General features: G+C 38.4%; 2 protein-coding genes across 3 annotated transcripts in view; one reads left to right on the forward strand and one right to left on the reverse strand.

Moving 5' to 3' along the window:
* tgm5l (transglutaminase 5, like) lies at positions 1-5,505 on the forward strand. The gene is made up of 13 exons (XM_080891533.1): positions 1-584; positions 690-923; positions 1,227-1,345; positions 1,702-1,830; positions 2,188-2,365; positions 2,567-2,702; positions 2,803-2,906; positions 3,000-3,239; positions 3,380-3,442; positions 3,534-3,746; positions 3,880-4,037; positions 4,450-4,586; positions 4,741-5,505. Exons 1-13 carry the CDS (start codon positions 359-361, stop codon positions 4,892-4,894), a joined length of 2,091 nt encoding a protein of 696 aa, XP_080747659.1. The 5' UTR covers positions 1-358; the 3' UTR covers positions 4,895-5,505.
* The window catches only part of eya2 (EYA transcriptional coactivator and phosphatase 2), a 24,367-nt gene continuing 14,375 nt past the window's right edge, over positions 5,310-15,301 (reverse strand). For both annotated transcript variants that reach the window (XM_080891535.1, XM_080891534.1), the window contains 11 exons: positions 14,758-14,834; positions 14,421-14,604; positions 14,025-14,161; positions 13,817-13,900; positions 11,153-11,242; positions 8,987-9,045; positions 8,078-8,238; positions 7,214-7,328; positions 6,937-7,058; positions 6,732-6,832; positions 5,310-6,391 (listed from right to left, as the gene is read on the reverse strand). In XM_080891535.1, coding sequence (XP_080747661.1) covers positions 6,311-6,391; positions 6,732-6,832; positions 6,937-7,058; positions 7,214-7,328; positions 8,078-8,238; positions 8,987-9,045; positions 11,153-11,242; positions 13,817-13,900; positions 14,025-14,161; positions 14,421-14,604; positions 14,758-14,834 — 1,211 coding nt within the window. In that variant the 3' untranslated portion in view covers positions 5,310-6,310. The remainder of the gene's footprint in view (positions 6,392-6,731; positions 6,833-6,936; positions 7,059-7,213; positions 7,329-8,077; positions 8,239-8,986; positions 9,046-11,152; positions 11,243-13,816; positions 13,901-14,024; positions 14,162-14,420; positions 14,605-14,757; positions 14,835-15,301) is intronic.

Consider the following 15,301-nt stretch of genomic DNA (forward strand, 5'->3'; position numbering starts at 1 on the left):
ACTGAAAGGTACTGTTCTTGCCCAAGGCCTCGGGCCTTGGTAACAATTCAAGAAAGTCACACTGCGTTCTCCCCGCCTTCTGAAATGCTTAAGAAGGGTTGGGCAAAATGCTTATATAGCTTTAGTGGGCGATAGTGGAGTCATACAACGTTGCTGTGAGAAAGAGAGACTAAGAGATGGAAGGTGAGATTTCATCTTCAGAAATGCAAACTCTTTCACTCTTTTCTGTTCCTTACTATTCATTACTATTCATTTGTTATACAGAGCAAATTCACTCTTGATAAAGACTTTGATTATGATTTGATTATTACCATGATTACTGCTGTGCGTGATTGCCTTTTACTGTTACAGACAATGTATGATGTTGACAGTCTTTAATGTTTCTTTTTCTCAACTTGCAGACTTGAGGATAAAATATGTTGACCTGGAACAATCAGAAAACCTTGAGAGTCATAGGACGAATGGCTTCAGGAACACCAAATCTCTGGTGGTGCGGAGAGGAGCCCCATTTAAAGTCAGCGTTCAGCTGGAAGGGCGACCCTTCAACCCTAAGATCAATACTCTGAGGGTGAAAATCATGCTAGGTACTTTCCTGAGTATATTGCATGGATGCTTTTGTATACAAGTGGTCTAACCCACAATTTAAGGCTTTTGCTTGTGTTTCTAACATTCCTCAATTTTCCCATTAGGTAACCTGTATGCAGTAATGCCTGTAACCTTCTCCAAGAGCTCTTCCAAGTCCAGCTGGAATGCCTATATTGACCCTGAGGAGTGGAACCCTCTGAAACCTTCTATCTACATCTACTCTCCTGCCTCTGCCTCAGTCGGCTCCTACAGATTTCAGCTGTGTGTGCTTACTCAGGATGGCAAGAAAAGCTCTGCATATGGCAATTTCATCCTGCTCTGCAACCCCTGGTGTTCTGGTAAGTGAAGCAAAGTATCAGTGCTGGAGAATCAGATTTATTTTGGTAGCTTGTTGCAGCAACCATATATGTATCAGAATACATATATGGTTTGTGTGGCCTAACACACAAACCATATTGAAAATTACATTATTGTAGAATACATAATAAATTATTAATTACTTATTTTTAAGTATCTGCTACAGTACTATATAGGTCCGTGGACTGGATGATCTGTAAATCTCTTTGAAAATGTTGAATTGAACATGAATTGAAAATGTTAGTACACTGTGTGGTTCTAAATGCAGGATGTATTTCTTGCAGAGGATACAGTATACATCCCATTTGAGGATCAGAGAGAAGAATATATCCAGAGTGACTTTGGGTTGCTGTTTATGGGATCAGAGACAAACATTGTTGGAAGACCGTGGTCTTTTGATCAGGTAAGAAAGTCGCAAACTGAACACTAAGCAACTCAAAAAAAAAGTATTACCAGAAGATGTGCCTTTTAAATGAGGTATTATGTATGAGTGTATTATGTTTTATCAAAGTGCATAAAGATCGTATTCTCTGTAACACTGTTTTGAAAGATTCCCAGTGTTCACTTTCAGTTCACTTTAATAATTCTTCAAAACAATATTTGAAAATGAATAAATGTGCAAATTTTGGAGGATCAATGAGATAAAACATCTTAAAGTATGTGTGCACATAGTAAAATCTTGACCTTAAATCTGACTTCAAACCACCTGCTTAACAGGATGTACTCAAATTTTCTCTTTTCTTTTTTCTGCTTGTAAAGTATGAGTCTGGTGTTCTGGAGGCATGCTTGAATTTGCTCCAAGTCAGCCCTCAGCACAAAAAGAACAGAAAGATGGACTACCTGAACCGAAACAACCCCGTGTACCTCAGCCGGGTTGTGTCTGCCATGGCGAGTGTCAACAGATTCTGTCTAGCAACACAAATTCAACATTAACTAGCTTTACAAATTGTATGAATCACATTAGTTTTTGGTTTTTGTTTACAATCTATTACATGAGCATCATTTCTACTTGTTAAACAAGCTTGGGCTTAACCTGGGACACTATGTTCTGCACATTGACACGATGAAGAGACACAGCCTTCAATGTTCTGAACACTAAATGTCACATGCAGCAACACTGTAATTATTACTGTAAAACTGCCAAGGCAACATGGAAAATTATGGGATGCCCAAACCTGTTTTGGCATCTTTGGCACGTGCTGTGCAAACAGTAAAAACTATACTTAAGTTGTGCTTTGTGTTTAGATCAACAGTGAGGATGACCGTGGGGTGCTGAAGGGGAACTGGACAGGCGACTTCAAACAAGGTGTCAGTCCCTCCATGTGGACTGGGAGTGGGGACATTTTGAGAAAGTGGAACCAGTCTGGTAACAGCCCAGTCAAGTATGGACAGTGCTGGGTTTTTGCAGCTGTCATGTGCACAGGTGCTTATATCTTCATCTTTTAAAACCTTATAAAAGCAAGTAACTTAGATCATGTAATTCTGGTCTTTAATAATCAGTTGTTCTAAATGATGCTATCATAATAAAGTGTTTTCATTCCTTTTTTTTTAACACCGAGTCATTTTTTCCATGACAGTGTTCAAATATTTTAACAGCGTTTTTTTTAAATCAATTGTGCTTCAGTTATGAGAGTTCTTGGCATTCCTTGCCGTGTGATCACAAACTTCAACTCTGCCCATGACACTGATGGCAACCTGGTGATTGAGGAATACTACAGCGCAACAGGGCAGAAGTTAAACCTCACCAAAGACAGCATCTGGTCAGTTTTATATTTTGCTTATAAACTGTATTATTTAACTACTTTAAAGACTTTAATGACATTTTAATGCTTAACTTTATCTTTTGTTGGACTTTAACAGGAACTTCCATGTCTGGGTGGAGTGCTGGATGACTCGTCGGGATCTTGAATCTGGAATGGATGGCTGGCAAGTTCTTGACCCGACTCCTCAGCAGAGAAGTGGAGGTGTGTGCTAAAAAAAGTTCTTAAACTTTTTCTTCCACTCTTTAATTCTTTGTGAACTTCTTCAAAACGGTCTTGTTTCTGCCATCATCACAGGAGTGTACCACTGTGGCCCCGCACCAGTCAAAGCAATAAAGAACAAGCGTGTGGACCTGTTCTATGATGTCCCATTTGTCTACGCCAGTGTGAATGCTGATATCCATACAATCATCTTGGGCCAGGGTCAGGTGCTCGGGTTCAGCAAAGACACTGAGAGAGTTGGCTCCCTCATCTGCACTAAGGCTGTTGGGTTCCCCAGATTGCAAAAGATCACAGGAGATTACAAATACATCAAAAGTATGACCATAAAACTAGAATTCTGCTCATTGATTTGCACATTATGCAATTTAATGAAGTGATATATTGAACTAAAGTGATAAAGTGAAATAATAGCACTCTCACATACTCACATTTGTCTTTCTGTCTTTATAACACAGGCCCAACTTCAACACTTTCATCAAGAAGCTCTTCAAGTTCAGGTGACTCAACACTAAGAAGAGGTCATTTGTAGTTTTGAATGTATTCATCAGAGTTTATACCGATTTCTTTAAAAACATATCTCTTCATGAGGACTTTTTCATGTTTATTCAGCAGGTTCATCCCAGGGAGTGCTAGTCTTCCTGACCCTGGACAAATCCCCCATTGTTGGGGAGCCTGTCAGCTTCAGCGTGAAAATCATGAACAAGCAGAATGTAGCCAAGATGTTGAAGATTCACCTCAATGCCCAGGCAAAAGAATACAACCACAGCCCCTCGGACACCTTCTGGGAAAACCACGGTGTCTTACAACTTGCACCTATGGAAGGTACATTTACTTTTCTCATCTACAACTAAAATATTCACCTTTGAAGGACTGTTGTTGTTTTCAGAACTTAATCTATTTGGATTTGACTATTTATTTAACACAACCTAATTTCTGTGTCACTTCCTCTATCCAGTCAAGGTAGTGAGGCAGAAGATCCCCCTAGCACAGTATGAAGACGTGGTGGGGGATAACCTGATCAACCTTGCAGTTGTTGTGGAGGATACTGCCAGTCAGGAGAGAGTCCTGAGCTCAGAGGAGTTCAACATCACCAGCCCACAGCTCATCATACAGGTACTTTACAAAAATTCTCAATATTTCCTCCTTAAAGTTTCTCACATACAGACTTATTGCATCCATCAACTTAAACTTCTTTAAACAAATTAATTAATTAAACTTTATGTCTTTGAGCACAAATTCCAATGCTTTGATACCAAGTACAGGTTGCTATGTAATATTATAAGAAAGTATTTAAAGGGGATTCAGGATTTTCATATCTGATTTGATGATGCACCAGCTGTGAAAAAAATGCATCGGTGGTTTTGAAAATTTCTATAATATTTCTCCTTTTTGAATAAAAATGTAATCATATAGTTACAAGTATGAGTTGCAGACAGCAGATGTTATGTCATATTTATTAGCTTAAAGTTATATAATGGAGAACTTGAGGAAATGTTCTGGGTTTACTAATGTGTTTGTCCTTCAGGTTGCAGATGAAAAGTCCATCAAGCAACACAGCGAACAGACTGCCCTAGTGACCTTCATCAACCCATATTCTCACCCAGTCAGTGGAGTACTGACTGTAGCTGGGGCTGGGCTGCTCCAAGGCAAAGTTCAGTTCAGGTAAGAATGATTTTTTTTGTCTCATGGGCAATAATTAGAGGCGTGATGCAAAGTGACAGGACGTTTATTGTAGTCAGCCAATCTAAGTTACTGGAATAAATTTCTACATTTTGCAAACATTTTTTTAAAATAAGCTTTCTACATTTTCCTGCAGGATGCCCCCACTGCCTCCAGGAGGAAGAGCGGATCAGCCAATCCCGTTCATGCCCAACATGGTGGGAGAAAAGATGCTGCAAGCCAGCCTGTGGCTCACAAATATGAATGTCACCATCAGAGGCTTTAAGATGGTCTCTGTCAACAGTGTTTAGCACCTGCAGCCATGTTTCCTATGCTGTAAATGATGAATGTAAATATTATTTATTTAGCTATTTATTGTTTTTATTTATGTGTATATGTGCCATAAAAATTAACATTGATACCCAAAGATATATATTTTTTAATTTATTGTTGTACTTTTACCTTTATTTGAGAAATAAAATCCTAAAATGTTCAATTCTGTCTCATTTCTTCTAAAAGCCACACAGTGTATGAGTCTATCAGTGTCTTTATGTTACTACTTTTCTTGGCCTGAAGATGGTGATCTTTCCCCATAAAGAAAGAAAAGTCCCTCGAGTGATTTTGTGCATGGAAAACTTTAAAATTCCTTTTTAGGTTTATGTCATGTAGATTGATTAGAATGCGTCTATAGATTGAGCAACAGTGCAAAATGAGATGAAACTGAACTCACCTTTGCCCTCAGTGTAATTAATTTATCTTTATTCATCTACTTCAACTGTCTGTCACAACAAGTTGGCAACAAAGCATTATATACAGATCATTGCTAAGCTGACAGGCAGTGTAATCGGCACATGCACAATCATACCAGTCCAACTATATTACAAACAGGTTATTAGGAACTTAATGACAGTAAAGAAAACAATATACAACCCATGATTAAAGGTAAAGATTCATTCAAGCACCAGCCTATAATACAGCATCTTCAAGCCAACTCATCAAAACTTTTTGAGCAGATTTTTGGTCTTTAACTGTGATTATTGTTTTATGCAGAGCTCCCAAACTATTACCGTACTGTATTGTAAAACTGAACCAGTAAATAGCTCAGACTGTAAAGCTGAAATGCAGACTATTTAATAGCCCCTACCTTTAAGAGAATGGTATTTAACATTTATTACTAAAAATCACAATATCAGAATTCTTGCTTCTAATTTTGTCTTTACAACATTAATGGCCAGTAAAAAAACGTGTTAAGTCTCAAAAGAAATATAAAGACACAGCAGAAAAAGTCATCAACAATCTGAACTTTACTCACTGTGATCGCTAAACAGGATGTAAATATCCTGAAAACGGAACAATTTATAAACTCAAGATGAATTAAAAAAAAAAAAAAGTAAGTTTGTTGTTTTATATGATTAATATTATCGGTATTAACCATAATTCCCTGGAGTTAGCGATGAGGCTTTGGTCCCTTATTTCACTTTGGCCTTTTATTTTGTTTCCAGCCCTTTTTTTCATATTTATGTATCACAGACACTGCAGCCTTGCTTCAGAATCCCCACAAAATCCATTGGCTTGGGTATAAAATTGTCTGTCAGAGTGCTTGCTCAATATAGCAGTACTGACTTTTAATCAGTCTCCAGGGGAATCTTCACCTGCAAGGTGCACTCAGAAGCTCCAGAGTTTCTCATAACACAAGCATAAGAGCAGAATGTGATGGATGGCGCCCTCTAGAGGTAGTCCAGCTCCAGTGCGTGGCTCAAAGCCTCGAGATCAGCCCTACAGGACACTCTCCAGAATGGCATGTTCTTCTGATAAAACAAAAATAATGTCATATCAAACGCGTGTATAGAGTATAACATTGAAACTTAAGATAGTATCTTTTCAGAAGTTTTCAGTGTTTCTGCAGAAGAAGAGCATATGTGAAGTATTGTCCCATTTGGAGGGGTGCTATAGTACACAGATACATCTGGATAACATTATAGAAAAGCATTAGAAAAAAAAATCTAGGAAAATCTCAAAACAGCAATTTCATGAAAAAACAAACCCATACCACAGAAGCTGCAGAAATCAAGCATAGTGTAAGGTTAACTGATTTGCTGTGGCCCATTTTTCAGCTGTTAAAGTAATAATAAAACCAGACAGTTTTACCTTCTTGGCTACAGTCTCCTCTTCAGCTCCATCTCCTATCACCACATAGACTGCTCTCCGACCAAACCTCTGAGAGACACGCTCAAAACAACTTTCTTTGCCTTTGAAAAGGAGAAAAATCACAGTTTAAATTATTATTACAGCCTTTTCACTTGCTTAACTGTGATATTATCTCCTTGCCTACTTTCCCTTGAAGTTTTCTCACCTGTCTTGGTGGCACTGTATATGTTCTCTATGGGGAAGGCTGAACCTAAACCATAGAGTAACACCTTGGACAGGGCTGGAATGAGCTGAGTAGTGGTCACCAACACATTCACACAATTAGGCCTGAAAGAGGGCAAGACAGGCACTAAAGTCAGTAAATATGACAAACAAATATATTTTGTCACAAACTGAGAAAAAAAATGAAAATGTCAAATTAAACAAAGCTAACATTTAATTCACCTCTAAGTGGTAATAAAACTATGGAAGCATAAACTGACCTTGAGTTGATGAGAGCCAGAGCTTTGAGTGCTTGAGTCAGCCACAGGTCAGTGAGGACTTCCATCTCTCTCCTTAACTGTAACCACTCTTCTCTCTTGGGGCTGCCCAGTAAACCTGACCATCAAGAAGAACAAAAGCTTGACAGATAATCTTGGAAACAAGTATTTTACTCTTCTTCATATCCAAACTGCATGTTTATGCCTAGAAAGAAAATAGGAACCTAATGAAACACATCACATCATCACACGCACCACCACACATTTCCTATAATCCTATAATTATAAATTATAGGATTTATAATAATATAATAATATTCATAATCTTTATAATCTCTTCTGCTATTTGCACGTTCTTTACTGTAAATTCCTAAGTTAATTTGTAAATTTTCTAGTAACCTGTAAATTGTAAATATTGTAAAACTTTTTTTCTGTCATTTAATAGTCGGGCATTGTACAGCTACAAGCATTTCACCCCCATGTCATACTGTGTATGGTTGTGTGTGTGACAAATAAAATTTGAATTTGAATGAACTCAAATGAAAAGGTCCTACTTTATGACTTCAAATCAATCATCTTTTGATTCTTAGATGTTAAGATTTAGTTCTTTAACTCTTTACCCACTGAAGCCTGACTAGGTGTAACACTTACAGTTAGTTTCTCTTTTGCCTTTAAGGGCACTGGTGAAAGTCCTACAGTTGATAAATATTTGCATTTGTGTAGAATAATCTCATCATCTAACTTCCTGTAAGTGTTAGGTGTTTAATAAGTGCACGAAAACCCCACATAAAAGAAGGAAGGAAGAATTTCTAAACTTTCACGTCACACATAGACAGCAATGTTGTATAAAATGAGACTAGAACTTACCCCCGACATTATTTTTGTATGTGTTGTAGATCTCCTTGACTCTGCGGTATCGGAAAGCTAGTTTCCTCATCCAGTCCACCCCTCCGTGGACCCCTGACCCCAGGCACAGAGATCCTGCTCCTGCTGGGCTCTGGAAGCCATCCGACCCAAAGTTATAAGTGCTGCAGAGTCACAATAAAGAAAACAGCCAGGATATAAATCATAAAGGCGTGAGCTGAATTCTTCTGAAGATCTTATTGTAATAGTTCATCATTGTTGACATTGGTACTCCAAGAATCAGTGGCTATATTCACTAATATATTTTAGGGTTGCAGGAATTTATTAAAGCAATTCAACCATTGAAAAAGAAAGCATTGCTCGAGCTTTTCATCAAATGTAGGGAAATGTGCCAGTGCAAATGAAACTGTCCGGGCCAAGAAATCCTGTAAAATTGAATGAGCATTTGTCACTAAAAATATTATATACATGTAGTGTGACTAGAATAAATATAAAAACATACTCAAATGAAAAGGTCCAAGTTCAATAAAATAAATATGTCAAAAATGTACTTTAATACAGACTGGTTCGCTCAAATCATTCCTAAAAGCATCTTAAAGTGTTTCAACAAGTTTATGCAATAAAACGCCAGCACTGAGGGAGACAGAGGGAATGAAAGAGATAGTTTGATGAGAAATGAAAGCACTGGATAATCCTCTGACATATTATATGACTGTGGAAGTAGGGAAAATAAAAGACATGCACATGCTTGCATGCATGAGCACACACAGATGCACACAGCCCCCATCTCATCTTCATGCTTTTCTCTTCCTGCCCACTAAAACCCAGAGGGCAAGTCTGGTTCACAAGCCATAGCAGAACTGTCAGTTTCCCAGCTAAGCTTTGAGTACAGTAACACAGCAGAAACTTTACCTCAGGTCCTGTCCATTGTCATCTGATGCCACGTCATCAATATGGACTTGGTCACATTCCTGGGAAATGAAAAGGAGAGCAGATATATGACGAGATCCTTTTCAGAGTAAAGCCATTTACAGGCAGGTCTCTGCTCTATAGAAATGATAGCACAATGGATATGAAAAAAAAAGGGTTAAAATAAAATACAAGGAAGGAGGAAATAAGGTGTCAGGAAATGGGCCAGTAAGGCGCCACGGAAAAAAAGTCGTCAACATAGTGGTGCAATTCTAGCGCAACCACATAGTGAAGTAAAGTAAATCTGCACTTTTTTTTAAATACACCTAACAATTTAACCACTGGTTAAAAAAAGAAAGAAATTCTCTTAAGAATCACTCATTGTCCGACAAGCACAATGGTTTGCATATTTGTCTCTGTTGGACGTTAATGCAGCCAACCAGACTGCAGGGAACAAAACCACACTGTAGCTTAACCAAGTGTCTGCAGCCAAAACACCTTCAGCAATATGCAGTAAAACAAGAAATTTGAAAACAGCTATTATGATTTGATATGTTAAATTTAAAAAAAAAAAAAAAAAAAAAAAAAAAAAAAAAAAAAGTAGGACAAGTCAGTCATCACAGACTAAGTGAAAACACACCATGCAAAGGTATCAAGCAAAAACTTGCACTCTGGTTTCTGCACACTCAGTGATATACTCTGTTTTTAAGCACGCACATGCTTAAAAATGGAGTCCTAGTATGACTCCAAACTGTAACGCAACGGCCCAGTACAGACCGGCTCTCCTATCACCTTTCCCAGACGGAGACGCTACCTCATCTCCCTTACATTGCTGCATAACTATATTCCCAGGGGCTGCAACCCACTCCCACTCAGGTGACATCCACCCATGCTGAAATGTAACTGCTGACCGTACAATGCGGATTACCTTTGTATAATTTAATTTCAAACATTTGATTATTTAATACGGACAAAAGCAAACTGGATCCTTCATCTGTCAGCTCTGCAAGTCCTAAAATGTCAATGTAAGTGCAGAATAAAATAAAAAAAATTGCACATATGCTAAAAGTCTCAAAAAGCAAAAGTCTGAGTTAGTCTGATTTTGATTAGACTGCAATAGTTGTATCGTTAAATTGAGATAAAGAAAACTAGAACACACTGAAATCTTTTTTTTTTTTTTAAACCATTAAAATTTCAACTGGCAATGATGGACTTGATTAGTCAGACAGTAACACCGACTATTTACAATACGTGAGTCATGACAGCAGCAGTTGTAGCCACTGGTGTTGCCACAGACATGATAAGGACAAGATAATTGCACCTTAAGACTTAACAGGCTTTGTCAGCCTGATATGGGGCACTGCTTTAGAGCTTTACTGAGTCCTGACAACAAAAGGAGGGATAAAAACTGGGTTTGCAAATGGCTTTGTTGGCTCCTTTCCCTCTTCTTGACTGTTCCTCCTCCCATTTGACTAATTTCCCCCTTGGATACTCAGACACAGACCTATAATTATAGCACAAAGTGTACTTGTTCTCTTTTTCTATGCAGCTCTTCAGGTTTTCTTCTTTGTCAGAACAAGGTTAAGGAATTTAGGATGAAAAACACATGCGTTGTTCAGTCACTAGCAGGTACTAAAATGCATTTTAATGACCAACAGAGGCTTTTATTTCTTTTTTTAAGGAGTCATCATTTTAAGACGTTGTGTATTAACTTTGGGAGTTTTTTTTGATGTCCTGTCAATTCCCCATGAAAGTAAATTGTTTGGGTAATGCTGTAAATGCAGCAGAAAGAATAAATACGAGATAGATATTGTGTGAAGGGATTTCTTCAATGAGTGCCACCGTGCTTTATGTAAGAAGAAAAAGCAGCAAAATGTCAAACCGCTCGCTAAGCTCTTGCAGGCAAGGTTTTCTGGTTAACTGTATGCCAGCTTACATTGCTGGATAATTTTCAGTGCTACAGTTTTCCAGCTTACTGGAAAAAGTCACACAATTATTAGAATATATTGAGATCCAGTGCACTGTAAGCCAAATATGAAAATAGTACACTGGCACAATTTTCTTTGTGCAGCAAAGCACACCGCTAATTAATCAACACTGAGTCTTGGAATTTTCATTGTGTTTCTTTTTTCAACAGTTACGGTTCATCACACAAATTTCAAACCTCACCTCCAGGTCATTGAAGAAAAGCCTTGAGTCAGCCAAGTTGAAGATCATTTCCTCCATCCACAAACCCAGAGACACTGCCTTTGAAGAGTCCTGATACACACAGAGGCAGGAAAAATTGACACATGTTGTATATGCCATTCTCGCACAAGATGGAGAGAAGAAAACTGTTAAAAGTTAGTGTGGACAGTAACAGAATTTTTTCTTTTTGGCATCCTTAACTAAAACTATAAACAGATTTGGCACCATGAATAGAATGTGAATGTGAACAAAGGCTATGCTCTTTGTTAGCATGTTCATAGAAATAAAATTCTGGGCTTATGTTCAGACTAGAAGCTTTGGTATTTAGAGAATAAATTGTTCATTTAAAGCTATTTAACATTACTGCTCTTTTCATTATGTCAATGCACACATAATAGAAGCTTTGTTCTGCTCTAAGTAAAAGGATTTACATAAACAGGTTCCAGAAGAAGGTAGGCGTGAATATTTATCTGTCAATCAAACTTTATTGCTTATCGTTATCTCTGCCATCTTCATTCTGAGCTATTTGTTTTGGCGTTCATAAATTCAGTCAACAAGCTTCCCCAACTGTTCTCTGCTGCTGCTTTTGGTCAGAAATGCAAACTAATCGAAGTCAGCAACTATTAAAACCCTTATTTTCAGTCGTATACATGTAGACTCGTTTAACTACTGGCACCTTAAATGCAATGGATATAATAGCTGAAATGTAGTCAGTCTTTCACCTTTTCCCTCAAACCTTTTATTTTCTGTTATTTTCAATCATATAGAAAGCAAAGTAAAAACCAGGTTTTGCATTACAATAACTTCAATTCAGTTTTTAATAAGCATTTTCTGAATTACCACATTCAGAAAATATAAATCATAATGTGCCAGCAGTCTGGCTGACAAATCATCCATGTTGTTCAACTTTTTTTTTTTAAAAAAGAAAAAAAGAAAAGGTGTGTACATATGAGTGGTGCATTGTTTTGATAACTCCTCTTTGGCAGCAAGACACGCAAAGCCAGGAAAAGTCAGCCAAAGGTGATCATTTAATTAGTTCATTTGAAATGACAAGCAGGGCTGTGTTCTCACTCAGGTTGGTAAAATGGACTTGATGACACAAGTAGGGTAAATCACAGCAATTACAAAATACCTCCCTCCACAAAAGGGCTTAAAAAAAAGGTGATTAAGGACAAAGGCCAAAATAAGTTCAATAGGAGCGACGGGGAGGACACAGGTGACTGGGAGAAAATGCAGTGGGCGAGGACTAAGGAAGAGGTGAATAGAAAGGGTGAAGTGGGTGGAGTTAAAGGCTTGAGAAAGGTTTGTTTGTCCAATAATTGAAATAATTGTCTGTAATCACCCTTCTCTGAAGACTGTGGTTACTACTACACAGAAAATCTAATAAAAGCCTCTTTCTTTTAACCCCAAAGCAGAGGAATGAAGATGAAAACTGGTAGAAAAGGAAAGAACATGCAAGAAAAATTGGTCCCCAAATTTGCACCTTTGCAGGGGACTTTTGTTTGTGATATAAAAGACAGGGTTTGGGAAGAGAATTCACACTCTGGAGAATAGAGTGAGGTGCTGCATGATAAATGAGATAATGGAAGCAAGGTTTTGGGAGTAAGGGTCAGCTCCTCATGTGGACATCTATTCACCTCTGGCTCACCAAGCTAGTGAAAACAGGTTTCTTTCAACAGACCCATTAGTCTTCCTCAGAGTGGGCCCAGACTTACCTTTACTTTATAAATGCCCAAGCATTTGTTAATAATAAGAGCAAATTACATTGATCCAGTTGGAAGAGGCTTATGGTGAGAAGCAGGATGCAAACAGAGTTAATTAACTCCAGAAATGATTATATTATTTCTCCCATAGTAGGAACAACAACAACAAAATATTTCTAGCTTCTGAGCCATCTCAATATTAGTCTATTCATTTGTTTTTCCACTGTCATTCATTCAGTTCCTTTACTGCTTGTCTTAGTTTTGATGTCAGAATCTGTCCCGAGTTTCCCTAGATCCAACAGTGGGGTGTTTGGGTGGTGGGAGGAATCAGGAATTTCTGGCACATGAGTCACATTTCAACACATCCACACAGTCTAACTTGCTCCTTCTCTTTTCTTGGCCCTTCTGCTCTTTCTCTCTTCACCCCCTCACCGTGGCAGAAGAGAAAGAAAAAGAAACAACAGATCCCTGGCCCATCAGAAACGCTGCTCTCAAACTCCCATCAGCCTTGTGTCAACCCACAGGGGGACCGTGAGAATTCAAAACACAGATCCCCGGCCAAAAACAAGAAATGCACCACTGTCCGCCCCTCGTCAGCTGCCTGTCTGTTATGTAAAGGTCCCGCTGGCTGTCAATCACGCGGCAGGTTGTCGGGGTAGCTAAACAGCCCTGCTGCATTATGAAAAGAAACAGGAGGGCAGAAAGGAAAAACAGCCAGCGTGTGAAAATGCTCAGGGATGAGACCCAAAGGTCACTTGTCTCAGGCAGCCAAACTGTTGACCACTAAGTTAAATAAGCACTTGATTGCTGAGAGAAAACAGGGTTACGGGTTTGTTGTTAGGATCATGTGTCCACCAGCCTTATCGCTGGAATTGGGTGTGAATATAGCTTCAGTACATACTCCTTACGGTAAATGACAACAAGAATGGTCATATCGCCATACCTTGCCAAATCGTGTGGAGAAAGTTCCCGTGAGGAGCGAATGGAAAATAATGATGGTTTCATCCAGATCCCAGATAAACACTCGCTGCAGTGAAATAACAGATATGTAATGTTAACCACATGACAGTTTGTGAGTGTGTGTGAGAGAGAAAGATAAATATTGGAGAGAAATGCTGATAATTTCCAACAATGTGTGACCATGGGTTTACCTCAATATCAGAGTCCAAAGGTGGAGCGGGGTCACTGGCTCTTTTTCTTCCTCTTAACTTGCCATCTGAACCCCTTCGTGTTGGGACCCCCTCCTCTTTACCTGGTGTGGGGGGGCTGGGTGGTGGGTGGTACTCTCCTAAAAGACAGAAATATTTTTTTCTTACTTTTTTTTTTTTTTTTAAACTGGTCACAAACAACAATTTGTATGTTCAAAGGGGCAACCACATGGTTTTCAGAATCATCAGGCAAGTAAAATTTTAAAGATTTCAGTTTTTGTATTCTTTTTCTTAATGTCACAATGATTTAAAAAAATGACACATAGTATAATTAAAGTGATTAAATGACTCATATATTCTTAAAAAAAGCTTAGAAATAAAACAAAATACAGTTTTTACCTGTATGTGACTCTGGGCTGTGATTGGGCAACATAATTGGGTGTTCTGGGTGCTGATAGGCTAATGGAGCAGTGATCGCAGCAGGGCTAATGTTGCTACTGGTTAGGTAGGGGCTGTTGTAGTGATGTGAGTTATAATACGGCGAGTATTGACTCTGACTGTAGCTTGAATACGCTGAAAACTCCTGCCAACACAGACAAGAATATTAGTCAGTGACGTCAAACATCAGTTGATAACCGATTACAGGACTTTTAGAGTTCCCCTTTTATTTCTGCAAATAACTATATACAAAGAAACATTTTGTTCACGTGTTGCTAGTAAGAACTTAGATACTCACTTGTTGTGCAGGGTTGAAAGGGGTTGAACTTGATATTGCATGGGTGCCTTGAAAAATTCCAGAGGAGATTCCACTACCTAAGGAATGATGCACAGACAAGGGTTAGCTTTAAGGTATAAATCACTCATAAAGGATTAAAAAAAAAAGATACAATTTCAAACTGGAGGGATATTTGACTTTGCTCCATCTAGTATTGTTGAATCCGCTTCATATATAATTTCGCAAGATCCAATCTGATCTGTGATCTGAGTAGAGGAAGTACTGAGCAGTAAACTTTGACTCCTCTTTGACAGCTAAGTGCTGTAGAAGGTTAGAGTGTGATTTATTATGGACATGACAATACAGGTGGGAAAGTCTGCTGCTCCTGCTGCTCTGGGAATCTTCTAATCTAATCAAGCCAAGGCAAGAATGTCTCCCTCCGAGCGATTTTGCCCCACATTAATGCCGTCTCACCTCGCATCTTCCTGTCAGGTATGTGCATACTGTTTGTTTGTCTGATTAACTACTTCTCCTGTAATTCTATCACCTTCACCCACAGAACTGG

This window comes from Rhamphochromis sp. 'chilingali' (assembly GCF_963969265.1).
Source record: "Rhamphochromis sp. 'chilingali' genome assembly, chromosome: 9".
Lineage (NCBI taxonomy): Eukaryota > Metazoa > Chordata > Actinopteri > Cichliformes > Cichlidae > Rhamphochromis > Rhamphochromis sp. 'chilingali'.